The sequence below is a fragment of the Lates calcarifer genome, linkage group LG21, assembly GCF_001640805.2.
Source record: "Lates calcarifer isolate ASB-BC8 linkage group LG21, TLL_Latcal_v3, whole genome shotgun sequence".
Lineage (NCBI taxonomy): Eukaryota > Metazoa > Chordata > Actinopteri > Centropomidae > Lates > Lates calcarifer.
The window spans coordinates 28,600,677-28,627,485 of NC_066853.1; the positions used below are offsets into that span (position 1 = coordinate 28,600,677).

The window sequence follows — 26,809 nt, forward strand, 5'->3', positions numbered from 1 at the left end:
CGGTTGCTGCACCTTTTCTCTATAATGCGTTTTATCACTGTTCATGATGACACCCACTGTCATGTTTTTTGTGAACTTGATGATGTCGTTGGAACTAGGGATGGGCAAGTAAAACAACAAAGATCTACAGCCTCATAAAGGCAGCGGAGCCATAGGCACTGAGTCAAACCCAAAGAGTTAACAAACCAAAGCCATAGTGCATTAACCAGGGTTCGGGAGTCTGCCATTTCAAGTGGTGCATCGCTTGGGTCATAGCTGTGTTGTAGTTATACACACCATCGCATTGTTTACAATGAGCTTTGTTATTTCTCAGCTTGAAATGGTCTCAAATTGACAAAATTCTAAATGATCAGTAGTCAAGCATTGATTAATTATGCCCATCCCTGGTTGGAACTGAAAATGGCAGCGGAGTCATGAGTCAGCATGGTGAACAGGAGTGGTCTGAGCATCCCTGGAGCTCATTGTGGGGGTGCTCAAGGTTCTGTGGTTACCCTGACCAACTACTGTCTTCTAGTGAGGAAGTCTACGATCCAGTCACAGAGAGGTTTGTTTAAGAAGTGTGCTCAGCTTCCCTACCAGCTGTTGTAAAATGATGCTGAGAATGGGAATGTCCTTGTTTTCCTGTGGGGTCATGGCCAGGTGCAGTCATGTTGAAGTGGAAAGTTGCCAAATAGACCTTGAATTGAGATTTTTTAGTGTTAAACCAAAAAACACTTCCTTTCCATCAGTTTTTAGGTTAGTGTTGAGTTTTAGTTGGCTTGTCTTCACATAGAATCCAGTTTGTAAATGTAGCTGTGCTTTTTGTTCATTCAAAAAAGAGAGCTACTGTATGTGTGTGTTTGATGAACTTTGACAGTTTGATGTTATGTGAATTGTGCTGTACCAGATCCTATAAGCTCAGCGTCTTAAATTGAGCCCTGTACAAAACCAAAAGCAGTGAAGCCACAGTGGAGAGTGAACGTTTAAAAAAAAAAAAGCCATATTGTTTGGAGGAGTAACATGGCTCTCAATACCAAGTAATTTAGGTTCATTGTCAGTTGTTAGCTTTTTCTGATGTTTTTATGAACTGAATCTAAGTAGAGTCAACAGTCCATCTGGATTTTTGCAGTATGGTTTGAGACATACTTTAAACAGTTGTAACAGCAGGTTTATTGATTTAAAGAAAACCAATGGTAGAAGATCATGTGTGAGTGACAGATTGTCTCCTCACTACTCTGAAGCAGTCCTACAGACCTATGACTTTGACTGAAACAATGGTTCCATTTCAGGTCCAACATTAAGGCTCATTTTCACCATGCTGATAGTTGTTTAACTGTGAAACCGGTCTGGACATGCTGAATACTTTGATCTATACTGTCCACCACTCCATTTCTTTTTTTTTGTCTGGAGGGAAAAATCCCAACTGTTGTTACCACCTCAAAGAAGATGAATTGGATCATCAGTTAGGAAGATAAAGTGGCAGAAAGGAAGGCTGTGCACTGCTCTTCCCTTTTCCTTTTTTTGCAGAATGTTAGCAAGGTTGGTCATCCAACTCCAGAGTAGATCAGTCCACAGCCTCACTGCTGCCCAGTGTAATTACCACTACAACTGACAGCGCTACCAGTAGCCATGCAGGAGGAATTTGTCTGTTAGAGTAACACAATATTAAATATACATTTTCAGCCCAGGGTTGAATGGATTGTTTAATGGCCATACAATAAAAAAGCAGCACCAACATTCTGATTATGAAACACAGCTTACCGTATATAACACAGAAATGAGAAAATGTGATGTAGTAAACTTTTTCTAGATATAAGTACAAACAGTTCTTGCCTTTAATGAAAGTTTGATGCATCATCTTCTTCTGTCTTTTCAACATGATTTTTTGTTTCTTGTGCTTTGGTTTTTCTTCTCAGACTTTATTTGTTGCATACTCTGTTACATCATAGGGGATTCATTGCATTGTACTGTTGTATTTCATGTCATAACTATCCCTAATGTTTTCCTTTGAAGTCTTCCATTGAACTAGCCCTTTACTGGTAACTAATCTGTTGTGTAGACATTTTTGCCCCCTGCCACTCAGTGACAGAGAGAGCCAAGGGTGCCAGTGGGTGCTATGGAATGTCATATAATGTATTTTGTAAATTGGGTTTTGAAAAGCCCAGCAGCACAAGCATCAGTATTATGAAGAGAGCATAGACCACAGCAGTCTGTCAGTGTGAAAGCATTACACTGAGGGTTGAGCATTGACATTAGCACACCAATTGAATCATGTCTGCAGACATTTTGAGAAGTTTCTGTCTTGTAGGTTTGTACAGTTAATCTTTGCGTACAGGCATTTGTCATGTTTTATATGTTGAACTAGTGAAAATGATGATTATGAACTGGATGACTGTAACAGTCACGACAGTTAATACCAGGGAAAATGAAGGTGCTACGTGGAGTTACTTGGTCATACATTCACTGTCCAGAATAATCCAGTAAATGGAGTATTTATTTTGTGTCCATCCAGATGTTTCAGAAGGTGTTGAATGCTGCTGTCATTACTAAAACAGTCAAGGTGACAGTTTGCTGAGTCTCAACAAGGAGGCCGTGACTTTTATTCTGTGAGTTAGCTACTTTGGGATTCTTTGTTGAAGACTGTGGACGTGCTGTTGTGCTTGTGTGTGTGGAGAAACTGTCCAAACTTGTGGACAGTGTCCAGACAAACACCACATGGTCCTCAGACTGGTTCACTCCTCTTTTGTCCTGATATATTCCCGTCTCAAACAGCGCTGATTTGGCCTGGTAACTTGATGTGACCTCTGCAGTCCTTGCAGGAGATTGACCATCATGCCTTTCAACTCTGCTGTCAACCCAGAGCGGTGGCTCAGTGAACAGTGCAGAATGCCACTCCCTCCCTGGGGTTGCCAGATGGGTTTGTCCACAGATGGGTCTTGTGTAACAGGGGCAGCCTAAGATGGTGGCACGGGTCTGCTCAGCCCATCTCAGGAGCCTTGTTATGTTTTCTTCTTCTTCACAAGCCCAGGGGTTATCTCCAAGAGTCATCACCTCCAGCCCCGTCAGCTTATCAAACACCCCCTCTGACAACCAGGAGAAGCGGTTAGCGTGCAGGTAGAACTTAGCCAGCCTGGGCAGCCGATCCAGAGATCCAGGCAGGATCTGCACCAGATAGTTATGTGACAGATCAATGCTCTCTATGTTGTGCGGCATATTTGTGGGCACAGTCCAGAATCTGTTGTGACTGAGGTTGAGAGCTTGGAGACTGGGCAGTGTGTTGTTGATGAAGACCACTCTCTCCAGTTCGTTGTCTGACAGGTCCAGGACTTTCAGGTTCCAATGGTAAGCCGTGTCGTTTTTGTCCAGTGAGCGTAGGTGGTTCCCCGCTGCTCTGATGTCCCACAGAGACCGTGGCAGGGCGGGTGGCAGGCTCTCCAGACGGTTGTAGGACAGGTCCAGTGTTCGCAGGTGGGCATAGTGGCTGAGCTGGCTGTCCAGACCCTGCAGGCTGTCAGACGAATGTTGTATTTAATAATCACATTTATCCACATGTACAGTCAACATGTTATACTGTTATTCTGACACTACTGATGGTTTGTTTAGAGAGCTCCTACAAAATGACATAAGTTTGAAATAATAACTAGTGCAAAATAACCAGTTTGATTATCACCCTGATTATAGAAGCAGGTAAACTGTTGAACGGCAGCCACTGTGGCCAAAAATGAATGTAACTCTGCTGAGAGTTATAATGTCAGTTAAACAGCTTTGTCTACCTTAAGTTTGCTAACATTCATCACCATAAGCTGTTGCTTATAGCAAACCAAGACATGTACAAGGTCTAACATTTCATTTGTAAGAGGAAGAAAGTTGTTTTTTCTTTCAGAAGTTCCATATATAGACAGGAAGTGCCTTTCACCTGGGCTATTTACTAGAGATAGACCGATATTGTTTTTTTCAGAGCCGATACCGATTATTAGTAGTCAAGGAGGCCAATAACCGATATTTGGAGCCAATATTCATTTGCAGTAAAAGTGAAAATATTGGTGTCAAAATTTTGAATAATACAAACTCCAACACTTCATTTAAATGCCTTTAAGCATATGTTTTTTTCTTTTTTCAGATTTGCAGCATGTTAGAGGTTATTTTAATCTTAGACAATAGACATCTTTGTTTTAAAATTAAAACAAAAAGTGCAGGGAGCCCCTAGGATCAGCAGCATGTCTTATAAAGTTAAATGAAATCATATATAAAAATAAAAAATAAATTGCTCCCTAAAGTTTTCTACAGTAAATAAAGTTTTCCAAAATTTCAATATAATTGAAATGTTGCTTTATCTTTCACTTATCTTTGTTTTAAGTTCAAACAAAAACAAAAAGTGCAGGGAGTTCCCAGGGTCAGCAGCATCTCTTATAAAGTTTTCTTATAGACTTTCACTGCTGATTGGCTGTTACCTGTGCCGTGGCTCGACATGTAACCAATCAGATGGTGCTGTGGGTGGGACAATGCTGGAGACAGAGTAGAAACTGCAGACAGAGAGGCGCGGCTGCATCAGAGCCAAAATAACCCAGTTTTAAATTGATCTCTTATCGGCCATTGGATAAAAAAAAAAGGCAGATGCCGATATGCGTCAAAATGACGATAATCAGCCCGGCTGATAATCGTCCCAGCTGATAATCAGTCTATCCCTACTATTTACTCTTATCATCCTGACACTTGCAAATGAGAAAGCATTTGGTGAGATGATCTAATTTAGCCATTTTAGAGGCTCATACTGATCACTATCTGGGACAGCTACATATTTTTAGCAGTCAGGTCCTAGATGCTGCAACCTTCACAGCACCACAGTATTGTTAGGAGTCAGTGTAGCTGGCTTGCAAGCAGTCACTAGCTAACATTAATGACAGAGACTACCGCATACAGTACAGCAAGGATGTTATTGGAAGGGAAGCAAGGACGACTGTTGTTTGGCTATAATCAGGAGTGTAAAGATTCTCAAAATTCAGTTCTTGAATTTTTAGTCACAGTTTAATTACGTTTTTTTTTTTTTTTTCATCTTGAGTGAATTACACTAGCCTAACTTTTACCACAGGCCTGATCCCTCAGGATGGGGGAAGTCTCATTCTTGTTCCTCTACGGTGATGAAAGAGTATGGATTTGTGTTGCAGTTTCAGTATCCATTTCAGAAATGTTATACTCATATCATTAAAAGTTCAGCTGTTTTTAATCTAAACGCTTTTAAGAAAACAATATATATATATATATATATATATATATATATATATATATATCTGGTACCTCTGACATGTGCAGAGATCCAGTTATTGTCTGGAGCTGATGACACTGCAGCTTCTTACCTGTTAAAAGAGAGGTTGAGAAAGCGGATGTTATGCTGCAGACCATGCGGTAGCTTGGTAAGGCCTCGTGAGGAGCAGTCCACCACACGGTGTCCCCAGGTGCAGGAGCACACAGAGGGGCAAATAGACAGCACCCAGCCTCCTAGCAGCCCACACAGCAGCAGGAGGAGCAGGCAGAGCACAGAGGCAGAGCAGGCAGGCATGGTCAGGGCTCTACAGAGTGAGAGACGAGTGTTAAACATAAGTTTGGCATCTGGAGGAAAAGTAACGCATGGAAAATGGTAGAAATGATAATAGTTTACACTGATACACAGAGTTTACTCAGGTGGAATGGACTCGATTTATTATGGTAGCTCCAACAGTACAAGTTGATTAATCAGTCTGTCCTGTTCCATTTTAATGTGAAAACTGTATTTCTCATGTATCCCATTGCATGTCAGAGGTCCAGATAATCCTGTGATGTGTTGGCTTTAGTGTTGTTTTAGCCCAGCCAGCTCAAACACAGGGTAATAATTATGCTTACATTGTTTCAGACATATTCCTGTCAGTAAAAATACTATTCATCACCTCTGCTGAAAACGAATCGATTCAGTGACACACATCACAAACTAAGATTGTATCTCCATACAGAGAGAAGTGTTCAGATGTCGAAAACCCACATGGATGTGTACTCGTCATCAGTTTGTATGCAGAGCTCTGGGTTTGGCTTTGGTCAGTTGGCCCACCACTTTAACCTGCACTGAGATATCAACAAGAACTGATTGCCATGAACAAGTTGATTGCCATAACATTTTATCCAAAATCCTTCATGTACTGAATCCTAATGACTTTTCATCAGGTCAAACTCTTCAGTTATACACTGAGTTATCTCAACATGTACTCAATGGACTGACACAAACTGAATCATCATGCCTTGTCCTACCGGTGTTTTAGTTTAAAATAAGATTCTGTCATCCTTTATTTTTCATTGTCTTTCACTGATTATTTAGGAATCCTCGTCTGTGCCCTGACAGTCAACCTTTTGAGCATTGTTTGGACACAGATGCTCCAATCCAGGTCCTAAACCAGAGTCCCCACCAAACCTTAGCTCGCCCTTCCTCTGAGACTTTGCTTACAGTCTCAATAATTAGTTAGATTCCCATTCTGACCAAAGCTGAGTTGTTAATGTGAGCCTTAAGCTAATACCAGACTGTGTTTATTACTGAATTTAGAGAACAGTTAGAGAGTCGGCCTCTGATTCATGTGAAATGCAGCAGAAATGGAGAGTGGTACATTAACACATCAGTTAGACCCAGACGTTCCTGTCAGGATCAGTCCTGCTCTAAACTGGGACATATTGCTTCTTTCTGCTCCTGATACATTTTATCAGGGTGCTTGTCATCTTCAGTGCCAGCCGGTTTGAAGCTCTGCCAATGGGATCAAAGCTCAGAGTGCTGCAGTGAGACTCTGTTCATTAAACATGATACAATAACTGTGTGTCCATGACTGGCAACATCCTGATGTAAAGACTGAAAGTCTATGTGTGTTTGTGTTGTTAAATGCAGCAAAATGGGACATGCTAACACCTTTGAAATGTGTTCCAGAAATTTCCTCTCACAGTTTCAGTTTTTTGCAGTTGCAGATTGCAGTGAATACTCTGCTGTGATTGTGCTTGACATCTCTGATGCCTCCTGTTGGATTGAATGCTGTAAATATCACTTTTCTCAGTGTCTCCTTGCAATACTAGAAGGAGAAATCTGCATAGTGACAGAGCAGGGAGTTGTTTCCTCCTGATCTCAGTATCACACTGTACTGTACTGCATTAACTTAAGGAAACAGTTCAGCGCCCTGCCCATCAGGTATATGTGGGTCGTACATTTTTCTTTCTCATTCCATTTGCAGTCACTCACCTCATCATGTCATTTCTCGTTTTCTCCTGTCGTCTCCTCCTCCAGCTATTTTTCCTTTGTGTTTCGGTTGGGTCTCTACTGTTAGAAGGTGATGCCGTCACACTCTGTTCTCTGCCTGTTCTGGATGTCGTGGCACGGCATTAAACATCCTGCCTGCTGCCGCTGGCCCCTGTCCTGCTCACCGCTCTGCAGGCTCTTGATGCAGTTGGAGGTTTGGGCTAGGAGAAGGAGAGAGGCATGGGGGAAAGAAGAGAGAGAGGGAGAGGGTGGGGGGGTGGGGGATGCAGCAGCCAGCCCAGTCTGCTGCTGATGAGGCAAGCAAGAGCTAGGGTGTGTGTGTGTGTGTGTGTGTCTGTGTGTGCTGACAGCAGCATGCCTCATAGCAGCAGCTCTCGCTCTTGTGCACATGCATGCCTCTATACACTTGAAGAAACAATGGCTCTAATCTGTCTGCACACACCTTTTCTCATTTATGCTCTGAACACACACACACACACAGACTCAGTCACAACTCACCGGTGTAAATGAATTTCACCTAAAGATAGATTTGATTTGTTAGCACATTCTGTCCCCCACACTTTTAGATTATTGTTACAAGAAGAATTTGATCATTTTTAGTTGTGCATTTTCTTCAAGCTGGCCTGTCTCCAACGATCCTCATTCCTTCTCCTCTGCAGCACCTTTTAGCCTCTATTAGCTTATTGTTTTTGTTTTGTTTTGTTTTGTTTTGTTTTGTTTTGTTTTGTTTTGTTTTGTTTTTGGGTTCATTCTCTCTGCTTTCATGAACAGGCAGCTGTTTTTAGCAAAAAGCTCCAATACTACCTGGATTATTAAAGTGGATATAATGGATATGGACTATGAAAACAGTGTTTAGAGTTCAGGAGTCTCTGGTGGTGATGAACCTACAGAGAATTATCAGTTGAACCTGCAGCTCTTTACAGAGCTTTATAGTGAGTGTCAGCCCCTTGTTTATCTGTCTGGACTACAACTTTACAGATTTAGGTTCATGGCTTCAGCAGGCAGCTGTACTCAGAGAAACAGCTGTGAAAAGCCACTGCCCACTTGGGCCATGGCTGCAGGCAGAAAGTTGAATACCAGCATGAGAGTGAAGGTGAAACAGAACTGGGTCGCTCCGAACAGAAGGACCAGCCAAGACAAATCCAGGAGCTGGTTCCTAAACTAATTTTTAATACATAATTTAAAATGTAAAAACAGAACAGTCCATTCCATGTGGTCATTATATATAAACTATTAATTCATAGAATTTAAAGAAAATGTACAATATTGTCATATACAGTCATCCTCAAAATGATTCGTACCCTTGCTAATTTTTGTGACTTTTTTATTTTTATTTTTTTCAAGTTTGTTTATCAGTTATATGTGACCAACAAGTGAACGAATGACAACAATACACAATTCCAGAAACTCTTCATTTCAGGGGTATTTTATTCATGGATTACCAAAAAATACCATGTTCTCTGACAATATCTCAACAAACATGTCCCAATTGTGTTAATCTTTGTCTGGTAGTTATTTCAACATGTTACAATGGAATAAATACCTTTAACATTATTGACCGAATGTTAAACACTGATTAAAAAAATAAATAAAAATTGAGGACGACAGTATATCACTATTGAAATGTGAGATTTTGGTCATATTGCACACTGTCCTCCACCTGCTCAGCAACAGACAGACACAGTTAGAGAGCAGCTGGTGAACACAGTGGAGCATTTAGCTGCTCAAGAGAGATTTTAAACCATGCCAGAGCTAAAATGAGAGTGAATATTGGGCATACATTTGACTTTAGATGAAATGCAAATGTTGCTCTGTATCTGCTGGATATGAAAATTAGCAATTATTTACCATCTCTACTTAATAAGGAGATACCATGTTAGTAATGAAAGTCAGTCAATGCAGCTTTATAGTGATGAGGTGGTAGGTGGCAGGTTGCATAAATATAAAGGTGAATTAAGAGAGATGATCAGGGATTATTGATTTGTTTGATGGATATGTAATGAAAACTAACTAACCTAGATGGTCTACAGCACCTCTTGGCTCATGGCTGTGACTCTGAATGTGTCAGTGCCATGACTGTTTACTATCACTTGGGATGAGCTGAAAGAGCTGAATAAATCTGATTTCAGTAAAATCATTAACTTGGTCCTTGGTCTACCCAGGTTTAATATTTTTAGTAGTTCAACTGTTTGGAGGAAACCAGTTCATGTACAGGTGTAGAATAATTTGGTATGTGGAAGTGACATTAAAAACCACAACCACTCAAAAACGTGACAGAAACCAGTTTCACCATGAGTTTTTTTCTTTGCCTAATGTTCAGAAACAAGTTCAAAATATACATTTACAGACATTTTGAAGCATTATGATCACGGTTACTACCAACATGCAAAAGAACAATATGAGCAGACAACCAGACTGAATATATGGAAATACTCTTCTCATGTCTCAGCCTAGAAACAGCACAACATGAATAACCACACTGAACAGAGGAAAGTCACCAAGGCCCAGGCTGCACAGGTCGGAAGAGATTAAATCTCTTGAAATGCCTCAAGTTCATGGTTCCCCCACTGGATCTAGATTAAGAGTTGTTATGAGTTTTTCAGATATCTAACTAACAAACCAGCTGATGGTAGGTATAATATTCCTACTGGCGAATGTAACAGTCCAGCTTTTCTGTTCCATGTGTTTTCATTTTGTGTCATTAATTTCAGAGTGTTTTATTGTCTTCATATGAGTACAGTCCCTCTCTGACCGTGACCCTGACCGTCAGCAGTAGGCACAGCTTGGAGCTGAAATGTGCTGAGTCTGGGACGATGGGCAGAGTGGTTGACAGTCGTGTAGCCAGTGGTTTTTATTCTCTGACAGTGGTGCCTACAGTTCCACTGGAATACTACAAGAGAAACTCTCCTATAAGTCTGCAAAACCATTTTTAGACTGACTGCACAAGCCTGTCAAAAAACTAACTAATCTGCAAGTCAGAAATGAGCTCTTCTGAAATTTTTATTTAAACTTGTGAAAAATGATATGTAAAATATAAAGACGTGTGACTCCATTTCAGAGGATGTTGAGTCTATTCTCTTGTCCGTTGTACATGCCACATCACCCTGCAGACAGTAAATCAATTTGACCAGATTTGATCCACATCCTGCTTTTGATACTGTCATATGAACTGATTCTAACTTCTGTGTCAGACGAAACTTGACACTGTTCAGGTCTGGGTGACATTCTTACATGATGATAAAGGAAATCCTGCAAGGCTCTGGTGTGAGACTCTGAAGTGTTGATGGTGAGAGGCACATTGGCCTTGTTATAATTTAGAAGCAGGTTGACTTAAAACCTGGCTCTGACATGTACATCACACATGGTTGAGGATCTAAAAATGTCAAGAAATACTTTTCTCTCTACAGTTAATGATGTAGTTTAAAATGTTGTGGGTGTTTTATTACCATTTTATCTTTTAATATTATACTCCACATATGGCAGCAGAGACATACAGTTGCAAGAAAAAGTATGTGAACCCTTTGGAATTTCAGGGTTTTATGCATTAATTTCTCCTAAAATGACAAATATAATAATTGACAAATATAATGTGCCTAAAATAATAACACAATTTTTTTTATATATTTCATGTCTTTATTGAACACACTCATTCAACATTCAAAATGGTAGTGGAAAAAGTAAGTGAACCCTTGGAATTAATAGCTGGTTGACCCCCTGGTTGATGTCTCGTGTATGGCTCTCTTCAAATCATTCCATAGCATCTCTATTGGATTGAGGTCTGGGCTCTGACTTGGCCACTCCAAAAGGTGGATTTTGTTTTTCTGAAGCCATTCTGTTGTGGAATTGCTCCAGTGTTTTGGCTCATTGTCCTGTTGCATCACCCAACTTCTACAGAGTTTCAGCTGACATACAGACATTCTCACATTATCCTGAAGAATTTTTTGATACACTTGGGAATTCATCTTCCCCTCATTGATTGCAAGCTGGCCAGGCCCTGATGCAGCAAAGCAGACCCAAATCATGGTGTTTCCTCCACCATACTTTACAGTTGGGATGATGTTTTCATGATGATATGCAGTGCCCTTTTTATGCCAGATGTAGTGCTGTGTGTTCTTTCCAAATAGTTCAATCTTAGTTTCATCAGTCCACAAAACATTTTGCCAACACTGCTGTGGAGTGTCAATGTGCTCTTTCACAAACTTCAGGCGTGCAGCAATGTTCTTTTTAGTAAGCAGCGGCTTCCTTCGTGGTGTCCTGCCTTCAAGTCTTTGGCTGTCACTCTGGGTTGGTTCTTTACCTCATTGATCTTGTGCTCTTGGGGTCATTTTGACTGGGTGCCCACTTCTCGGTAGAGTAGCCACAGGTCCCAAAGTGTCTCCATTTGTAGATTGTTTGCCTAACTGTAGACTGGTGAATTTCTAAAGTCTTTGAAATGACTTTATAACCCTTTCCAGCTTTGTGTAAATCAACAATTCTTGATGGTAGATCCTCTGAAAACTTTTTGCCGAGGCATGGCTCACATAAGCGTATTCTTCTTGTGATGAGTAAAGTCAAAATGTTTGAGTGGTTTTTATCAGTCAAAGTAGCTCTAGTCCACACCTCTAAACTCCAGGTATGCTAACACCTGAGTCCAATTTGCTTTTTTGAGGTCATTAATTAAAGGGTTCACATACTTTTTCCACTAGCACTATGAGGTTTTTATGGTTGCTCTCAATAAAAACATGAAAGGTCAGAATTTTTTTGTGTTATTATTTTAGGCACATTATATTTGTCAATACCCTTGCCTTAGATGAAGATCAGATCACATTTTAGGAGAAATTAATGCAGAAAACCCTGAAATTCCAAAAGGTTCACATACTTTTTCTTGCAACTGTAGATAAACAACTTCTCTTTTTTCCTGGTTTGGTGATAAGTTGGTCAGTTTCCTGTGTTCTCACTCACATATGTTGCTGCCAAGAAACCAGTGATGGTGGAGCTTTGCAGGGTTTGTGAATGACCCAGGCCATCACTCACTTGTTTGGGAACATTTTCCACGACTCCTGATAGAGTAGGAGGATTTGCAGCCTCTGAGTTCTTGGTTTTGGAGTGTTGGCCATTTGTTTGTGCGGAGATCACTGAGACAGAGTTTTCTACAGTCTCTGGAATGTCTCCTGTGCTTTTCATTTCTTGAACCACTGTAGCAGTTTCATTGGTTTCTGGAACATCCTTTCCATCCATCGATAGACCTAATGTATTTCTTTGACGCTTATCTCCAAATGTAGTTCCTGTCATGTTTACTAACTCCTCTGTTTCTGGTTGCAAGGACAATCTTTTGGACAGCCTCTGAGGTAAGAAGCTGGAGAGAGAAATTTGGTTGTGTGACCTCAGTGTTGTGTGGTCATCATCAGCTCCACTGTCTAGAAATGGAGAAGGACCAGCCCAGTCTGTCGTTGTAATCTGCTGCTTCTGAAGCTTCCGTTTCTTTATGAAGATGACCACAAGTACGACCATCATCAAGACCAAGGCTCCACCTATTATCCCTGCCACTGCTTTACTGTGGTTTGTTCCCTTTTTTCCTGGTGGGTCTTGTCCTTTCTTTGCCCTGGTGATGTGGTTGAATTGAGTCTTTGTCGTGGCTGGTGTAGTTTTGTAGAAACCTGTGGAGTGTGCAGTCTTACCACCTGTGACTGGGCTGGTACCAGTAGACTTGGTGGAGGTGGTTGCAGTAGAGATGAGCTGTGTAGACTGTGCCAGGTGTGTAGGCTGATGGGTCATGTTATCACTTGTCAGTAGGACGGTCAATGTCTTTCCTGTGTCTTGGCTTTGGGTGGAGTTTCTTAGTATTGGAGGTACCCCTGTCATTGTGCTTGGATTACTGGTTTGACTGGTTACAACCTTTGTTGCCGATGATGTGACTGTTATGTTTGTTGTGGACTGTAGACCTACTGTTGAGCTGTCGAACTGAGACAACATGGAACTGGTTGGAGTTGCTGCTTTTTCCTTCACTGGTAAAATCTGAGAGGGTGTTGCTTGAAGGGGAAGTGTGGTGCTGGGTATTGTAGTTTTTCCCTCTGTTGGATTTACATCAGCTGTGATGGACAGTTTACCTGAGAGTGGATTTAAGCTGGATGTGTCCTGTGTTGTCAGATGACCCTGAGTGAACTTATTTCCTGTTTCCTTGCCTGTCGTCACAGAAGTGAAGTTGTGACTCTGGCCAGATGTGACTGTGCTGCATGCTATCAGTGGCAGCAGCCATATGAAAACCAAGAGCATAGTCATTGTTTTCTTCAGTCTTCTGGCTGTTTCTGTAGCCAGAACAGAGGAAGTTAAGAGGCTATTTTAGGAGGTTACACAGCATATCAGCTGAAGCAATGTCATTTAATGAGGAAATAGTTAATGGGAATTTGACCCCAAAAAAAAAAATCGTCATTTTCTCAAAATGCAACTTAAAACAAGCATGTTTCAACAGTGCATACTGATATTTTTAAAGCACTATCATCAGCAGTTTAATCTGATTTACATTCACCTCTCCAATGGAGTGGATACATTTTACAACATTAAAATATCTGAAATTAAAGGAGGTTTGAAGTTTAATCAAGTAAGAACTTGATGACTTTTTAAAAAATTAACTTCATTTTTATTATTCATCCATTACTAATGGCTCTAAGGTGATTTAGTTGTGATTGTCACCTTTAAATTGTTGTTGTGATACTGTTTCAATCCAGCAGATAGGTACAAGTCATCTGTATCCAAATCTATTGCATTTGCATGCATTTTTGTTTGGTCACAGCCCCATTTCCCCTCCAGCATCAGTCCAAAGTTTGCAAGATATTAGAACTAAAAAACTACATTAATAATTCAAATTATTAAAATGTACTTACCAGGGACTTTACGCAAAGAATCTGTGTAAGACAACAGCTGTGTCGTCCTGGGATGAATATGAAGTGAAATAGTTCCGGAATGTTGTACTGGTAGCTGTCTGGCAGGATGTCTCTTGAATGAAAGAAGGAACTAACGACATTGAGGCCCTCTCTCCGCTGAAAACTCAAGACTGATTCTTTCCTCACTTACAGGAAGTGTGATGTGAGTGATGACAGTCCTCTGCATTCTCAGTCTGCTATATATAACAGTATTCATATTTCACACCAAAGCCTCACTGCATTAAAAATGCTTACCTCTTAGACAGAAACATTAAACATGTACTCTACACGTAGGTGCTCTTTTTTCTGTTGAATCATCAGGCATGATGAACAGAGCAATGGATTCACATCCACATTCAGGGTCCATGTAGCTGCCATGTCAGACATGCGAATGCGGTTATGACTCACTGTATTAAAACTTGCAGTGACTGAACCCTGCAAAAAACAAACACATCACAATGTCTTCTGACCTCACTCAGGAATAGATAAAAGTAACACCTACCATGCTCTTTGTGTCAGATACAGGTAATGAGTGAGGACTCTACACCATACATGATTTAACATCAGAAACTCAGCCTTCCTGAGTAAAAACACAGTCAGCTCATAAAAAAGAAGCTTACACTTCTTTTACACACACTGAAGAAGCACAGCAGAACCTTTCTGTGAGCAATGACCAGTTTCCCGTAAAGTGAGTGATTAGTGATTACGGTTAATGTTTGACCACAAGCCTTAGCTTGTGCGGTCAACTTTAGTGTCAGTCTAATTCACCACACCCACAGTCTTAAGGCCAGAGGAGCCTGAACCTTCTTAACTGCATTTCCTCACAATTTCATCCCCCAAACCTCGGTGTCACTGCAGGTGTCACATTGTAGTCGTGTACACTGAATAATGCAGTTCTTTATATAAAAAGAATATTTGTAATTTGTAGAAGCCAATATGAATAGGATAGTGACCTGAATTCTGAATTTTAATAGGAAACACGAGACATTGACACAATGCAAAAATCCATTTATTTAAAACCTGGCATTTGAACAGGTTCTTTATTGTGTACAGATGAGTTATAAAAGAGCAGTAGTAAAGTCTGCAGTACAGGTAAGAGGTCAGACAGCTAAATTCAAGAGATTTATTAATACAACAAGGACTGTTAGCAGACAATATGCCCAACTTTGTGACCATTATTTTAGAATGGCTTTAGCAGCAGCAGAGTTCACATCTCTGTGATACAAATGTGCTGTTGTACTCATTGCTCTGCCTTTTCATCTTTTTTTTGTGTCCACTCAGTTATGTTGTGAATTGATCCAAATCAAGTAGTCTTACAGCAAGTGTTGAATATACAAAGCAAGTGTTAAAATATGTAGAATATCATGTTAGATATTTTTAGATATTTAAAAGTTATACTTCAGCATTTGTCTTGAAAAATGCTTATCCTTTTGGGTATGAAAAATGAATGCCTCACTTTTTCAAAAATACCTGTTATTTTAACAAACTCTGTTAGTAGATTCATATGTTAAAATGTATACACATTGGTGTTGAACGTCATTATTATTTTGTTACCAACCAAAATGTCAGGAGCGTTCACTATCAAAAACTGCATGGTAAACTTTGTTTAATGTTTGATCAGATGGTTCCTGATTAGAAACATAATTTTGCTTTTGTTTTAGATGATCTACTACCAGGGTTCTATTGACAAATCTGTTTCATTTTCTCTAAAACTATCCTTTTGGGTATGGGTACCAAACCTCGGGTACTGTATCAGCAGTAGTATTCCAAGTTTCAAGCATTTTAGTTTAAATTTTAGTTAAATTCTGTCAGGTGGAATAAACTGAAGAGAATGTGAATAAAACAAGTTAAACCACAGCACATGAGTTGAAATGACTGGTTGCGTTTGTCTTGAGTAAAGTGTCTGAGGCTGGAGCTTGCTGAGGTTACCTCCTCACACAACAAGGGGCATGTCCTCTAGATCTCTGGGAACCTCAAGACAGGAGTCCCTGGAGCTGGAGCTCTTCATCTGACTGGCCTCCTCTAGGTCAAAAACCGTTACCGTGGCCCCTTCCTCAAGTCCTGGCCCAGCCTCCTCCCTTACCTCTGGTATTTCAGGCTGCCTCTCTTCTTCCATCTTGCTCTCTGCTCTCACCTCCTCAAGCATGACACTGGCGTCACAGGGCCCCACCATTCCTCCAGCCTCTGGCTGGTCAGGGCCCCAGTAGCTCGTACCGCTCACCAAGTCCATGTTGGACCGGGAGGTTTGCAGGGCATAAACCCGGTGCTGAATGTGGCAGACCTGGCATGCCAGTACCACAGTGGCAACCAGCAGGAAGACAATCAGCCCCCCTGCTGAACCTATAGCAATCAGACCCATCTCAGTGTCGATCAAGCAGTCGGCACGAGTGCCATTGGTGTCTGTATCGGGGGAGTTTGTGTGGTCAACAGTAGTGAGGCTGGACTCCATGGCAGCAGTAGAACTTCCATCTTGATCTGGTGTTTTGTATGTATTCGTTGTCTGCATAGCTGAAAAGCCTTGTCCTGCATCAGTTGGACAGAATGGAAGCTGGCTGAGCAGGACAAACAGCCACAGAGAAGTTCTGGTGCCTTCCATTGTACTCTGAAAATAAGACAGAAACTTTGACTGTTTGCATCTTTCACAGCCTGGAGCAATAAACTGTTTGAGCTAAATTTAAATGCACTGAATCACTCTTAGCCCTGATGAAGAGAGTGAGTGTTTACTCAGCATCATTGTAAACAGCACAGAACAGAAAGGTGATTTTCCATTTAAGTTTGCCTTAATGGGTTTTGAGGTATCATGTTCAATAGGAACAAATTAAAGTTTTAATGTGATTAAGAGAGAAGCTGCATGATCTCATATTTCCAATACTTACTTGAAGTAGTCTTCTGGTAGTAGTCTTGGTGGAGAGCTGGAGTGCGATACCTGCTGCAGATGCACTCTTAAGATGCTCTGAGCTCACTTCCTGACCCCCGCTCTGGGTCTTTTCTGCTCTGGTTATTTCAGGGCCTCCGGTTTGATACCACGCTCTTAGAAGAAAAGAGTTAAAAAAGAAAGGTTGTTTCTCAGAAACCAAAACATATTCTGCTATAAACAGTTCTAGGCAGGCTCATGTGTACAGACCTCACCCCCAACCCAGACATCATTTACTTACAGAAGGCCTGAATTTTAATTTGACTGTCTCTTTTTTCCTATCTTTAGGTTCAAAACAGGCCAGATCAATGGTGACCTGCTCATCTACCACGTCCTTCTTACCCTCAAACCCTACTATGCCAAGCCCTATGAGATAGTAGTAGACTTGACACATGTAGGACCCAGCAATCGCTTCAAGACCGACTTCCTATCCAAGTGGTTTGTGGTCTTTCCTGGCTTTGCGTATGAGAATGTAGCAGCTGTCTATGTCTACAACTGCAACACCTGGGTGAGGGAGTACACCAAGTACCATGAGCGGCTGCTGACAGGCCTGAAGGGCAGCAAGAGGCTCCAGTTCATTGATTCTCCAGCTAAGCTGGCCGAGCACATCGAACCTGACCAACAGAAGCTGCCTGCAGCCACACTGACCCTGGAGGAAGACCTGAAAGTGTTCCACAATGCCCTGAAGCTGGCCCACAAAGACACCAAGGTCTCAATAAAGGTGAGCATGCATCCACAGCAGTTGTACTCAAAGGTGCTGAATACTTAAGACTGTATTAGATCAGAAAAGCTTTGCATAGTCATTAGAGAAATTCAGGCAAGGCCTGGGGTTCTTAAACCAAACATTTTCTTGTTGATCAGGTCGGTTCAACGGCAGTTCAGGTGACCTCAGCCGAGCGGACCCGTGTCCTCGGCCAGTCGGTCTTCCTCAATGACGTCTACTATGCATCAGAGATCGAGGAGATTTGCCTGGTGGATGAGAGCCAGTTCACCCTCACCATGGCTAATCAGGGCACGCCGCTCACGTTCATGCACCAGGAGTGTGATGCCATTGTTCAGTCCATCATCCATATCAGGACCCGCTGGGAGCTGTCACAGCCCGACTCCATCCCACAGCACACCAAGATCCGACCAAAAGACGTTCCTGGCACTCTGCTCAACATCGCTCTCCTCAACCTGGGCAGCTCTGACCCTAGCCTGAGGTTGGTCCTGTAGAGTTCTTCTAGAAAGTAGTATTACCAGCTTTATTCAAAGACGTGGGAAAACACCAAGGTTTTGTCTTTTTCTAAACAAACTGTAATTTCTGCTGTGTAATCAAAACTGTTGTCCAAGCTACAACCAGCTGCTCTCTTTGCACTGTTTTTTGTTTTGTATCAGAATTTGTACCAACATTACAAATCACTTCTGTGTTGGGCTGCACATGTAAAATGACCTTGTGTGGTTTTAGCGGTGTAGATTCACAGGTAGAGTTTGATTATGCTAAATGGTCAAAAGTATGCGGACATTCAAATGAAGACAGTGGACTCCTGAACATTACATATATAATCAAACAGGAAAATGGACAAACACAAGCTGTCAGCACAAAGTTTGAGGAATTCTACTGTTTGAAATGCCATAACAATAACAATAAGATTTCCCATCAGGTAGTAGTAAGAGGCCGAGGCGAAATAATATTTGGTCATATATCATAGTTTGTGAAGGTTCAGGGCTTTAAACACCTTAAACTTAAATTTGATATTTACATTTAAGAGAAGCTACTGTTTTGCACTACTCTAGTGATGTTTTAACAGCTCTGACTTCTTGTCTTTCCCACTTCCAGGTCTGCGGCTTACAATCTGTTGTGTGCTTTGACGTGCACCTTCAACCTAAAAATAGAGGGCCAGCTACTGGAGACGTCAGGCCTCTGCATCCCAGCCAACAACACCCTCTTCATAGTCTCAATCAGCAAGACTCTGGCTGCTAATGAGCCCCATCTGACACTGGAGTTTCTGGAGGAGTGCATCTCAGGCTTCAGCAAGTCTAGTAAGTTAATATGTTCCACTTGCGCTGTCCTCTTTAAAATAATCTGTAATAACACAGCAACATAGCAAATGTATTGATTATATTTTGTAAAAGTGTGTTAAACAGGACCCTACAGTTAATCATTTTTGTGAGCCTCCCTGCCTGCCTTTGGTTTGTAAGGCTTCCTTAGAGATAACTCTGATGACATGACTGTGACTTCATCAGAAAGGTCTACAGAGCCTCAGGAGATGTTACACAAAGTTTTCTCTCTAATATCCCTGATATAATTCAGCATAGAGCCAGGAGTTAGTAGGGCTGGGCGATAAAACAATATCAATCTGATGGTGATAAAATTTATGTCGATTAAGATGATAAGCTCAGGGAATTTTATTCTAACAACCTGTCACACTGCAGCATTAATGCAACCACAGCCAGTCAGGTAGCAGGTCTTGGCTGCACATCAAACTACGCACCCATTTCCTGTCGCAACACACTTTTGGACCTACCAGCAGTGAAGGAAGCTGTGGACAATAAGAAACATGAGTGGAACCAGAGAGAGGCAAAAAAGTGAAGAACTCACATTCAAAGGCCAGATTAAGATGATGGTCAGTACCAAAAAAATAAAGGCAAAACAAATCTTTTCAATCAGCTGAAAAGGTTTCATCCCAGTGACCACACAGAGAGGATGAAGATGTTGTTTGTCCGTCTACACCAAGTCCTTGCAGGGATAACAGGGGTGAACCAAAACTAATATCTATTCTGTCATCTTTTATGAAAAGTGATGGATATGACAAACACAGTTTCCTACTTTTCAGCTAAAGACATGATGCCCACAGTAGAGACAGGTGGGTCCGGGAAACTCTTTAAAGTGCTGGACTGTAGGTATGAACTCCCAGACAGGAAATCATTTTCCCAGACTGCTGACTGTCTAACCTGCACCTCTACATAGAGATTGTGTCAAAGATCATCGTATCATAGTCGTCAAAGTTTTCTATTTTATTTCCATTTTTTGATAAGTTACAGCACAAGTAAATTTTTAATGTTTAGTTAAGGCAGATAAAACATGTATGCACAGTAAGTTGTTTTTATTTTTATCAATAGATTATATTCTCAACGTATTCTCAACTAGAGAAGCCCACTTTTTTCTTTAGGTTTCAGTCATTATCAGGATACTCTTCAAACTCACAGATCATATATCGTGATAAATATTGAAATTGATCAATATGGGGAAAGAAGTCATGATCATATACACTACTCACAATAAGTTAGGGATATTGTGAGAGACTCAGTGGATGTCATACATACACTTCAGAGATTTTTGGGATAGGGAGGCAATTGTATTAGGGTGATAGACACACCTCATTTTGTGTTTTCCACGTAATGGTCTCACTGTGTACAGTGTGCCTTACATATTGGAGCACTCATGTAAATAACAATATCCCTAACTTATTGTGAGTAGTGTATTTTGCCATATTGCCCAGCCCTATGAGTCAGTGCTGACTTTTACTGTGGTGTGTGGAGTGGTGTTAGTAAGTCTTGTTGTTGGTCTGTTGGCAGGTATTGAGCTGAAGCATCTCTGTCTGGAGTACATGACGCCCTGGCTGCTCAACCTGGTTCGTTTCTGTAAGCACAATGATGACGCCAAGCGCCAGCGCGTCACTGCAATTTTGGACAAACTCATCACCATGACCATCAATGAAAAGCAGATGTATCCCTCTATCCAGGCCAAGATCTGGGGCAGCCTGGGCCAGGTGAGTGCACCACATTACCACCTGTTTGTTGAGCTGTCTGGTTGATTTGGTCTCTAAGTCTGTCTCTGTGTATTCAGATAACAGACCTATTGGACGTGGTCTTGGATAGCTTCATTAAGACCAGTGCCACAGGAGGCCTGGGCTCCATCAAAGCAGAGGTCATGGCTGACACTGCAGTGGCTCTGGCTTCAGGGAACGTCAAGCTAGTGTCCAGCAAGGTGAGACTTTCCACTGTGAGCTTCATGTTGTTCTATATGTTAGCCCAGTCAGATCACATGAGGAATACCTAGACCACACACACACCTCTACTTATTGATCCTGTTTGACCATTTACAGGTGCATCTCAAAAAATTTGAATATTGTGAAAAAGTTCAATATTTTTTGTCACTTAATTAAGAAATTGAAAATTGTACACATTCTAGACTTATTACATGTAAACAAAAAATTTTCAAGCATTTTTTTATTTCAATGTTGATAAACGATAGATAGATGACAGTTGTCCAGAAGACACTCATTGACACCCTCCACAAGGAGGGTAAGCCACAGAAGATCATCACTGAAAGGGCTGGCTGTTCGCAGAGTGCTGTATCAAAACATATTCATGGAAAGTTGACTGGAAGGAAAAGTGTGGTAGGAAAAGGTGCACAAGCAACAGGGATGGCTGCAACCTTGAGAAGATTGTCAAGCAAGGCAGATCCAAGAAGTTGGGCGAGCTTCACAAGGAGTGGACTGAAGCTGGGGTCAGTGCATCAAGAGCCACCACACACAGATGTGTCCAGGAAATGGGCTACAAGTGTCACATTCCTTGTGTCAAGCCACTCCTGAACCAGAGACAATGTCAGAAGAGTCTTACTGAGCTAAGGAGAAAAAGGACTGGACTGTTGCTCAGTGGTCCAAAGTCCTCTTTTCAGATGAAAGTAAATTTTGCATTTCATTTGGAAATCAAGGTCCCAGAGTCTGGAGGATGAGTGGAGAGGCACATAATCCAAGTCCAGTGTGAAGTCCACAGTCAGTGATGATTTGGGGTTCCATGTCATCTGCTGGTGTTGGTCCACTGTGTTTTATCAGGTCCAAAGTCAATGCAGCTGTCTACCAGGAGATCTTAGAGCACTTCATGCTTCTGTCTGCTGATGCGCTTTATGGAGATGCTGATTTCCTTTTCCAGCAGGACTTGGCACCTGCCCACAGTGCTATCAGTAACTGGTTTGTTGACCATGGCATTACTGTGCTTGATTGGCCAGCCAACTAACCTGAACCCCATAGAGAATCTATGGGGTATTGTCAAGAGGAGGATGAGAGACACCAGACCTGACAATACAGATGAGCTGAAGGCCACTATCAAAGCAACCTGGGCTTCCATAACACTTCAGTAGTGCCACGGGCTGATGCCATGCCACATTGATGCAATACTTTGTTCAAAAGGAGCCCCACAGATCTCTGCTCTGTGGAGCAGCTTTCAACAGCAGGGATACTCTGTCCTGTTACTGTACCTCTACTATGTCCTGTTTCTCTGTGGGGTACCTGGTGTGCACTTCAGGCATCAGTTGACATAGTACTGCATGATGTGGTCACTGTGTGTTTCACTAAAAGCAGTTTCACTGTTGTCAGTCTTGAACTGCAGCAGAGAGAGAAGTGTTTTAGGAAGGAAATGGTTGAGCAGCAGTAATCACATGATGTCCTGGTTAAGACCAGAATACAGAAATACATGTACACGTAAAGCAGCGCAACTGAATGACTCAGCCTGTCTCTGCTGTGCAAGTCTCATGTTCTCTTGACCTTTGATAAGTTAAAAATAGTATCTCTTCTGCCTCTGTTTTCCCCTCAGACTGTGCCAGAATGCTCCATTTACACTTTCAATGAGTAAAAATCTACTTCAGACTTCTTTTGCAGTTTCATTTCACATCCCCTCAAGTTTTTCTTCCCTCTTGAATTTGCCTGCCTACATATGTCACTATTCTCGGCTACCCAGCCCATTATAGTGTGTTTTAGGGAACATGTAACTTCAAATCGGTCTACAGAGTTTAATTAAAACTCTTAAGTACTGTCAAATAAATAAGTCAAATCTAAATGTTATATCCCACAACATTAATACAGTATGGATGTTTTACAGCACCAGCATATGAATTTAACTGACAAGGTGAATGAATGCACCAAACTGACACTGATGTAAGAAATGAGCATTAAATGAAGTAATGACTTACTTGTTAATAGAGGAAATCAGTCCACAGCTGGAAATGTCTCCTGACTTAGAGACTCCAAAGAGACAAACTCATCCACTCACCATCCATCATCTGTGTGCTCTGGATCCAAATTCAGCCTGTTAGTCAGATAAACAAACACAACATACACAGGCCGACACAAAAGAAGAGCCAGGCCCTGGCTCCTATTATGGCAGACACCAGCACTGCACTGAATGGTGGCCATTGTGAAGACTGTGGACTAAGAAAGCCAGTCAGTGTTTAAGCTGAAGTGCTGCTCTTCTTAGTGATTTAGTGTAGTTTTACCAAACTGTGTTGTCCTGGATTTAAGAATGTTAAATGACCAGGTGGACATGTGTGTTGGAGCATACATTAGTGTTAATGCTGGTGTTATCCACATGGTTAGAGTCTGATGTCATGGCAGGACAGCCTATTGAGCACAATGGACCTTTGTCTGCTGCTCTTGAACTCTCTGTCACCCAGGAGTTGAATAAATGTTGTTTTCCAACTGGTTGTAACCACAGTCATTTTATCATATGTATTAGCTCCATGGTCAGAGGGACATAACCAGTTTACACAGGCTCCTCACTGTGGACTGGTTCAGTACAGTCCTGTTTGTCAGAAAGTCTGTTACATGTTTTATCACAGCAGTTTGATCATGAATAAATTGCTGCAATGACTGACAATCAACATCTGACCCATCACTGATCAGAGCAGGGCTCTACTGCAGGAGAAGAGATATCGTCTAAAAGACATTTTGAATCCGGCCCAAGCAAGAGCTTATTAAAAGCTTATTAAGAGATACCTCCATTCATCAGTAGCACAACAATGCTGAAGTGGCCTGGCTATCATGAACATAACTTTAGACCAACTGTCATACCGTGACCTCCTTGATGATTTTGCATCCAAAAAATGCAGATGTGTGCATCTGTGAAAGGCTGTGAATGTCTGGCTGCTACTATTCGTAACAAAATTTTGCTTAGGGCCCCAATTTGACCAGGGGCAGTCCCAATCATTGGGCACATCTGTTGCCTCATTGAGGTGATGCAGTGATCCTGTGTGGGATTTGTCATGTTGGCTGAGCTGTTTTCAGTTTTGTCTGTGTAAACTGTACCTGTCCCTATCAGATAAACCAATAACAATGTTTTTTTTTTGTTATCAGCTGTCTTCATTTTGAAAATTATATGAGAAGTTTGGAGTTTTAACGTCACTCTCTGGTGTGGCAGGTCATTGGCCGGATGTGTAAGATCATAGACAAGACGTGCCTGTCACCAACACCCACACTGGAGCAGCATCTGATGTGGGACGACATTGCCATCTTGGCTCGCTACATGCTCATGCTGTCCTTCAACAACTCCCTGGATGTTGCAGCCCACCTGCCCTACCTATTCCATGTGGTGACCCTGCTGGTAGCCACTGGGCCGCTGTCCCTCAGGGCATCCACCCATGGTCTGGTCATCAACATCATCCACTCCCTGTGCACATGCTCGCAGCTCAACTTCAGTGGTGAGGACTGACCTCAGCTGTGTGTTTAGGCCAGCACTGCGTAGAAAGAGCAGTTCCAAAGCCTATGAAATAAAATAACCTGTGTCCTATCAGAGTAAATGTATGTCTTTGTGTTGAATGATTCCAGAGGAGACGAAGCAAGTCCTGAGGCTGAGCCTGACTGAGTTTTCCCTGCCCAAGTTTTACCTGCTGTTTGGCATCAGCAAAGTCAAGTCAGCCGCTGTCATCGCCTTCCGCTCCAGCTACAGAGACCGCTCCTTCTCACCGGGCTCCTATGAACGGGAGACATTCGCTCTGTCCTCCCTGGAGACAGTTACTGAAGCCTTACTGGAGATCATGGAGGTCAGCAAAGAAAGTCAAGCTGGTCATCAGTTCGTAACTCCTTCTCTGTTCCCCAGTGCATTTACTATATTTTCTCTTTATTAAATGCTTCATTTGACTGGGGGAAACAGTGAAAGAAGTAGAACAAGACTTGGAGCTCACTCTGGTCTGAACCTCACTGTGTGTGCTTTCTCCAACGGAGAGTTTCCAGATCTGTCAGTTGCCTTCAGTCTCTGTGCTCTGTGTTGTCTTCCTCAGGCTTGTATGAGGGACATCCCAGCCTGCAAGTGGTTAGACCAGTGGACAGAGCTCGCACAGAAGTATGAACCTCCTCCATCTTGTTTGAATGCAGCTGTGCTCAGAATATGCATGTGCAGTGTGCGTCACATGTGTTTGTGTGTGTTTGGATTCCAGGTTTGCATTCCAATACAACCCATCTCTCCAGCCCAGAGCTCTGGTGGTGTTTGGCTGCATCAGTAAGAGAGTGAGCCACAGCCAAATCAAGCAGATCATCCGAATCCTCAGCAAGGCCAGCCCTCTGCTCAGTATAGACCGGGTTAGTTATCAGGAGATGGACACATTTCCACAGCACCTCTCAGCCAGTCTACAGCAGATTTATTCAACAGACATCTCTCTCTCTCTTCTGTCTTCGTCACACCCTCATAGGGTCTGGAGAGCTGTCTGAAGGGGCCAGACAATTACAACAGCCAGGTGTTAATAGAAGCCACAGTCATTGCTTTGACCAAGCTGCAGCCTCTACTCAGCAAGGTAAACAACCACACCGGCAGCCGCAGCAAGATGGCACCACTCTGTTTCATTACTGCTGAATATTTCCCAAAGAGAACCACTTTTAAAATCTTTTTTTCTTTTTGCATTTTAACTGAAGCTGTTAGTTTGGGATAAGTCTGTGTTAACTAAATAAAATAGTTTAAAACCGTTGCAGTATTTTTGTCTGACATTTTGAATTGGGCAAGACTGTATACAGCAGTTCTCAGTTATCAGTTATTTAACTGAAGTGGCAGTGGTCAAGACTGAATAAAGTTATTTAAGGTGGGAAATCTGTGCTAAGGCTAATCAAATATTAAGATTATTTTTGTAATTCATAACATTCTCCATTAATTATAAATGAGCTGAATGAGCTGCTGTGTTCAGCCAATCACACTGTGTGTGTTTGCAGGAGTCTCCCATGCACAAAGCTCTGTTCTGGGTGGCAGTAGCTGTGCTGCAGCTGGATGAAGTCAACCTGTACTCTGCTGGAACAGCCCTGCTGGAGCAGAACCTCCACACTCTGGACACGATGCGTGTCTTCAACGACAAGGTAAAACACATCCAAACACACTACACTCCCCAGACAGCACAAGGCAAATGACAACCTGCTGTACGTCAGCAGGTTGTCATCAAAGGCTATCAAACAGCATTTAAAGGGTTAGGGCATTTCCTCTCATAGTTATTGTTTTTTAAAATGTTTAAATTGCTGACATGACCTTGTATACTTGGTTCATACACCTCTTATCTTCCTGATTTTTTTCCTCCAGAGTCCAGAGGAAGTTTTCATGGAGATCAGACGTCCTTTAGAGTGGCACTGTAAGCAGATGGATCACTTTGTGGGCCTTAATTTTAGTGCCAATTTCAACTTTGCACTGGTGGGCCACCTACTCAAAGGTAAAGCAGATGCTGATACTCAGTGTGCTGTTTGTTGGGTGACTGGATGGACATTGTTGGGGTCAACTTGGTGTTATTGGCTATCAAAATTAGTAAAAAAAAATAATGTTAAAAATATTAGTATTAAGTAACTAATTATTACATAAATTAACCTCACCTCCACCCCACCTTGGGGCACCCGATAGCCAATTCAGTCTCATGAAATATACCAATTATTAATTTGGAACCCTGATTAATAATTAAGGTAATAACTTCAACCAAAATTACCACATCAATACTTAGTGGAAGTTGAAGGATTTTGAGGTTTCACATTTAGG

General features: G+C 41.8%; 4 protein-coding genes across 8 annotated transcripts in view; 1 reads left to right on the top strand and 3 right to left on the bottom strand.

The window, feature by feature from the left end:
- nf1a (neurofibromin 1a) overlaps window positions 1-26,809 on the top strand; it is a 113,384-nt gene that overhangs the window by 75,318 nt on the left and 11,257 nt on the right. For 3 of the 4 annotated variants that reach the window (XM_018700425.2, XM_018700417.2, XM_018700433.2), the window contains 12 exons: window positions 17,342-17,774; window positions 17,915-18,255; window positions 18,873-19,075; window positions 20,612-20,805; window positions 20,883-21,023; window positions 24,230-24,509; window positions 24,637-24,851; window positions 25,089-25,150; window positions 25,245-25,386; window positions 25,497-25,598; window positions 26,008-26,148; window positions 26,366-26,492. In XM_018700425.2, coding sequence (XP_018555941.1) covers window positions 17,342-17,774; window positions 17,915-18,255; window positions 18,873-19,075; window positions 20,612-20,805; window positions 20,883-21,023; window positions 24,230-24,509; window positions 24,637-24,851; window positions 25,089-25,150; window positions 25,245-25,386; window positions 25,497-25,598; window positions 26,008-26,148; window positions 26,366-26,492 — 2,381 coding nt within the window. Of the gene's footprint in view, window positions 1-17,341; window positions 17,775-17,914; window positions 18,256-18,872; window positions 19,076-20,611; window positions 20,806-20,882; window positions 21,024-21,290; window positions 21,541-24,229; window positions 24,510-24,636; window positions 24,852-25,088; window positions 25,151-25,244; window positions 25,387-25,496; window positions 25,599-26,007; window positions 26,149-26,365; window positions 26,493-26,809 lie in introns of those variants that run through there. The other variant, XM_018700445.2, reaches the window with a different exon arrangement.
- On the bottom strand, window positions 1,644-7,480 carry omgb (oligodendrocyte myelin glycoprotein b). The gene is made up of 3 exons (XM_018700729.2): window positions 7,223-7,480; window positions 5,334-5,546; window positions 1,644-3,487 (listed from the first exon to the last, which is right to left on the bottom strand). Exons 1-3 carry the CDS (start codon window positions 7,228-7,230, stop codon window positions 2,497-2,499), a joined length of 1,212 nt encoding a protein of 403 aa, XP_018556245.1. The 5' UTR covers window positions 7,231-7,480; the 3' UTR covers window positions 1,644-2,496.
- Window positions 8,651-14,471, bottom strand: LOC108899905 (protein EVI2B). Its single transcript, XM_018700646.2, has 2 exons — window positions 14,101-14,471; window positions 8,651-13,524 (listed from the first exon to the last, which is right to left on the bottom strand). Exon 2 carries the CDS (start codon window positions 13,496-13,498, stop codon window positions 12,158-12,160), a length of 1,341 nt encoding a protein of 446 aa, XP_018556162.1. The 5' UTR covers window positions 13,499-13,524; window positions 14,101-14,471; the 3' UTR covers window positions 8,651-12,157.
- On the bottom strand, window positions 15,131-24,205 carry LOC108900003 (uncharacterized). 2 transcript variants are annotated; one of them, XR_007808964.1, is made up of 4 exons: window positions 23,007-24,205; window positions 22,296-22,420; window positions 17,016-17,169; window positions 15,131-16,741 (listed from the first exon to the last, which is right to left on the bottom strand). XR_007808964.1 is itself a non-coding variant. In XM_051065739.1 (4 exons), the coding sequence occupies exons 2-4, from the start codon at window positions 22,344-22,346 to the stop codon at window positions 16,073-16,075; spliced, it is 843 nt and encodes a 280-aa protein (XP_050921696.1). In that variant the 5' UTR covers window positions 22,347-22,420; window positions 23,007-24,188; the 3' UTR covers window positions 15,131-16,072. The 2 variants fall into 2 exon arrangements, 1 of the variants encoding a protein (XP_050921696.1); XM_051065739.1 differs by having other exon boundaries at window positions 22,327-22,420; window positions 23,007-24,188.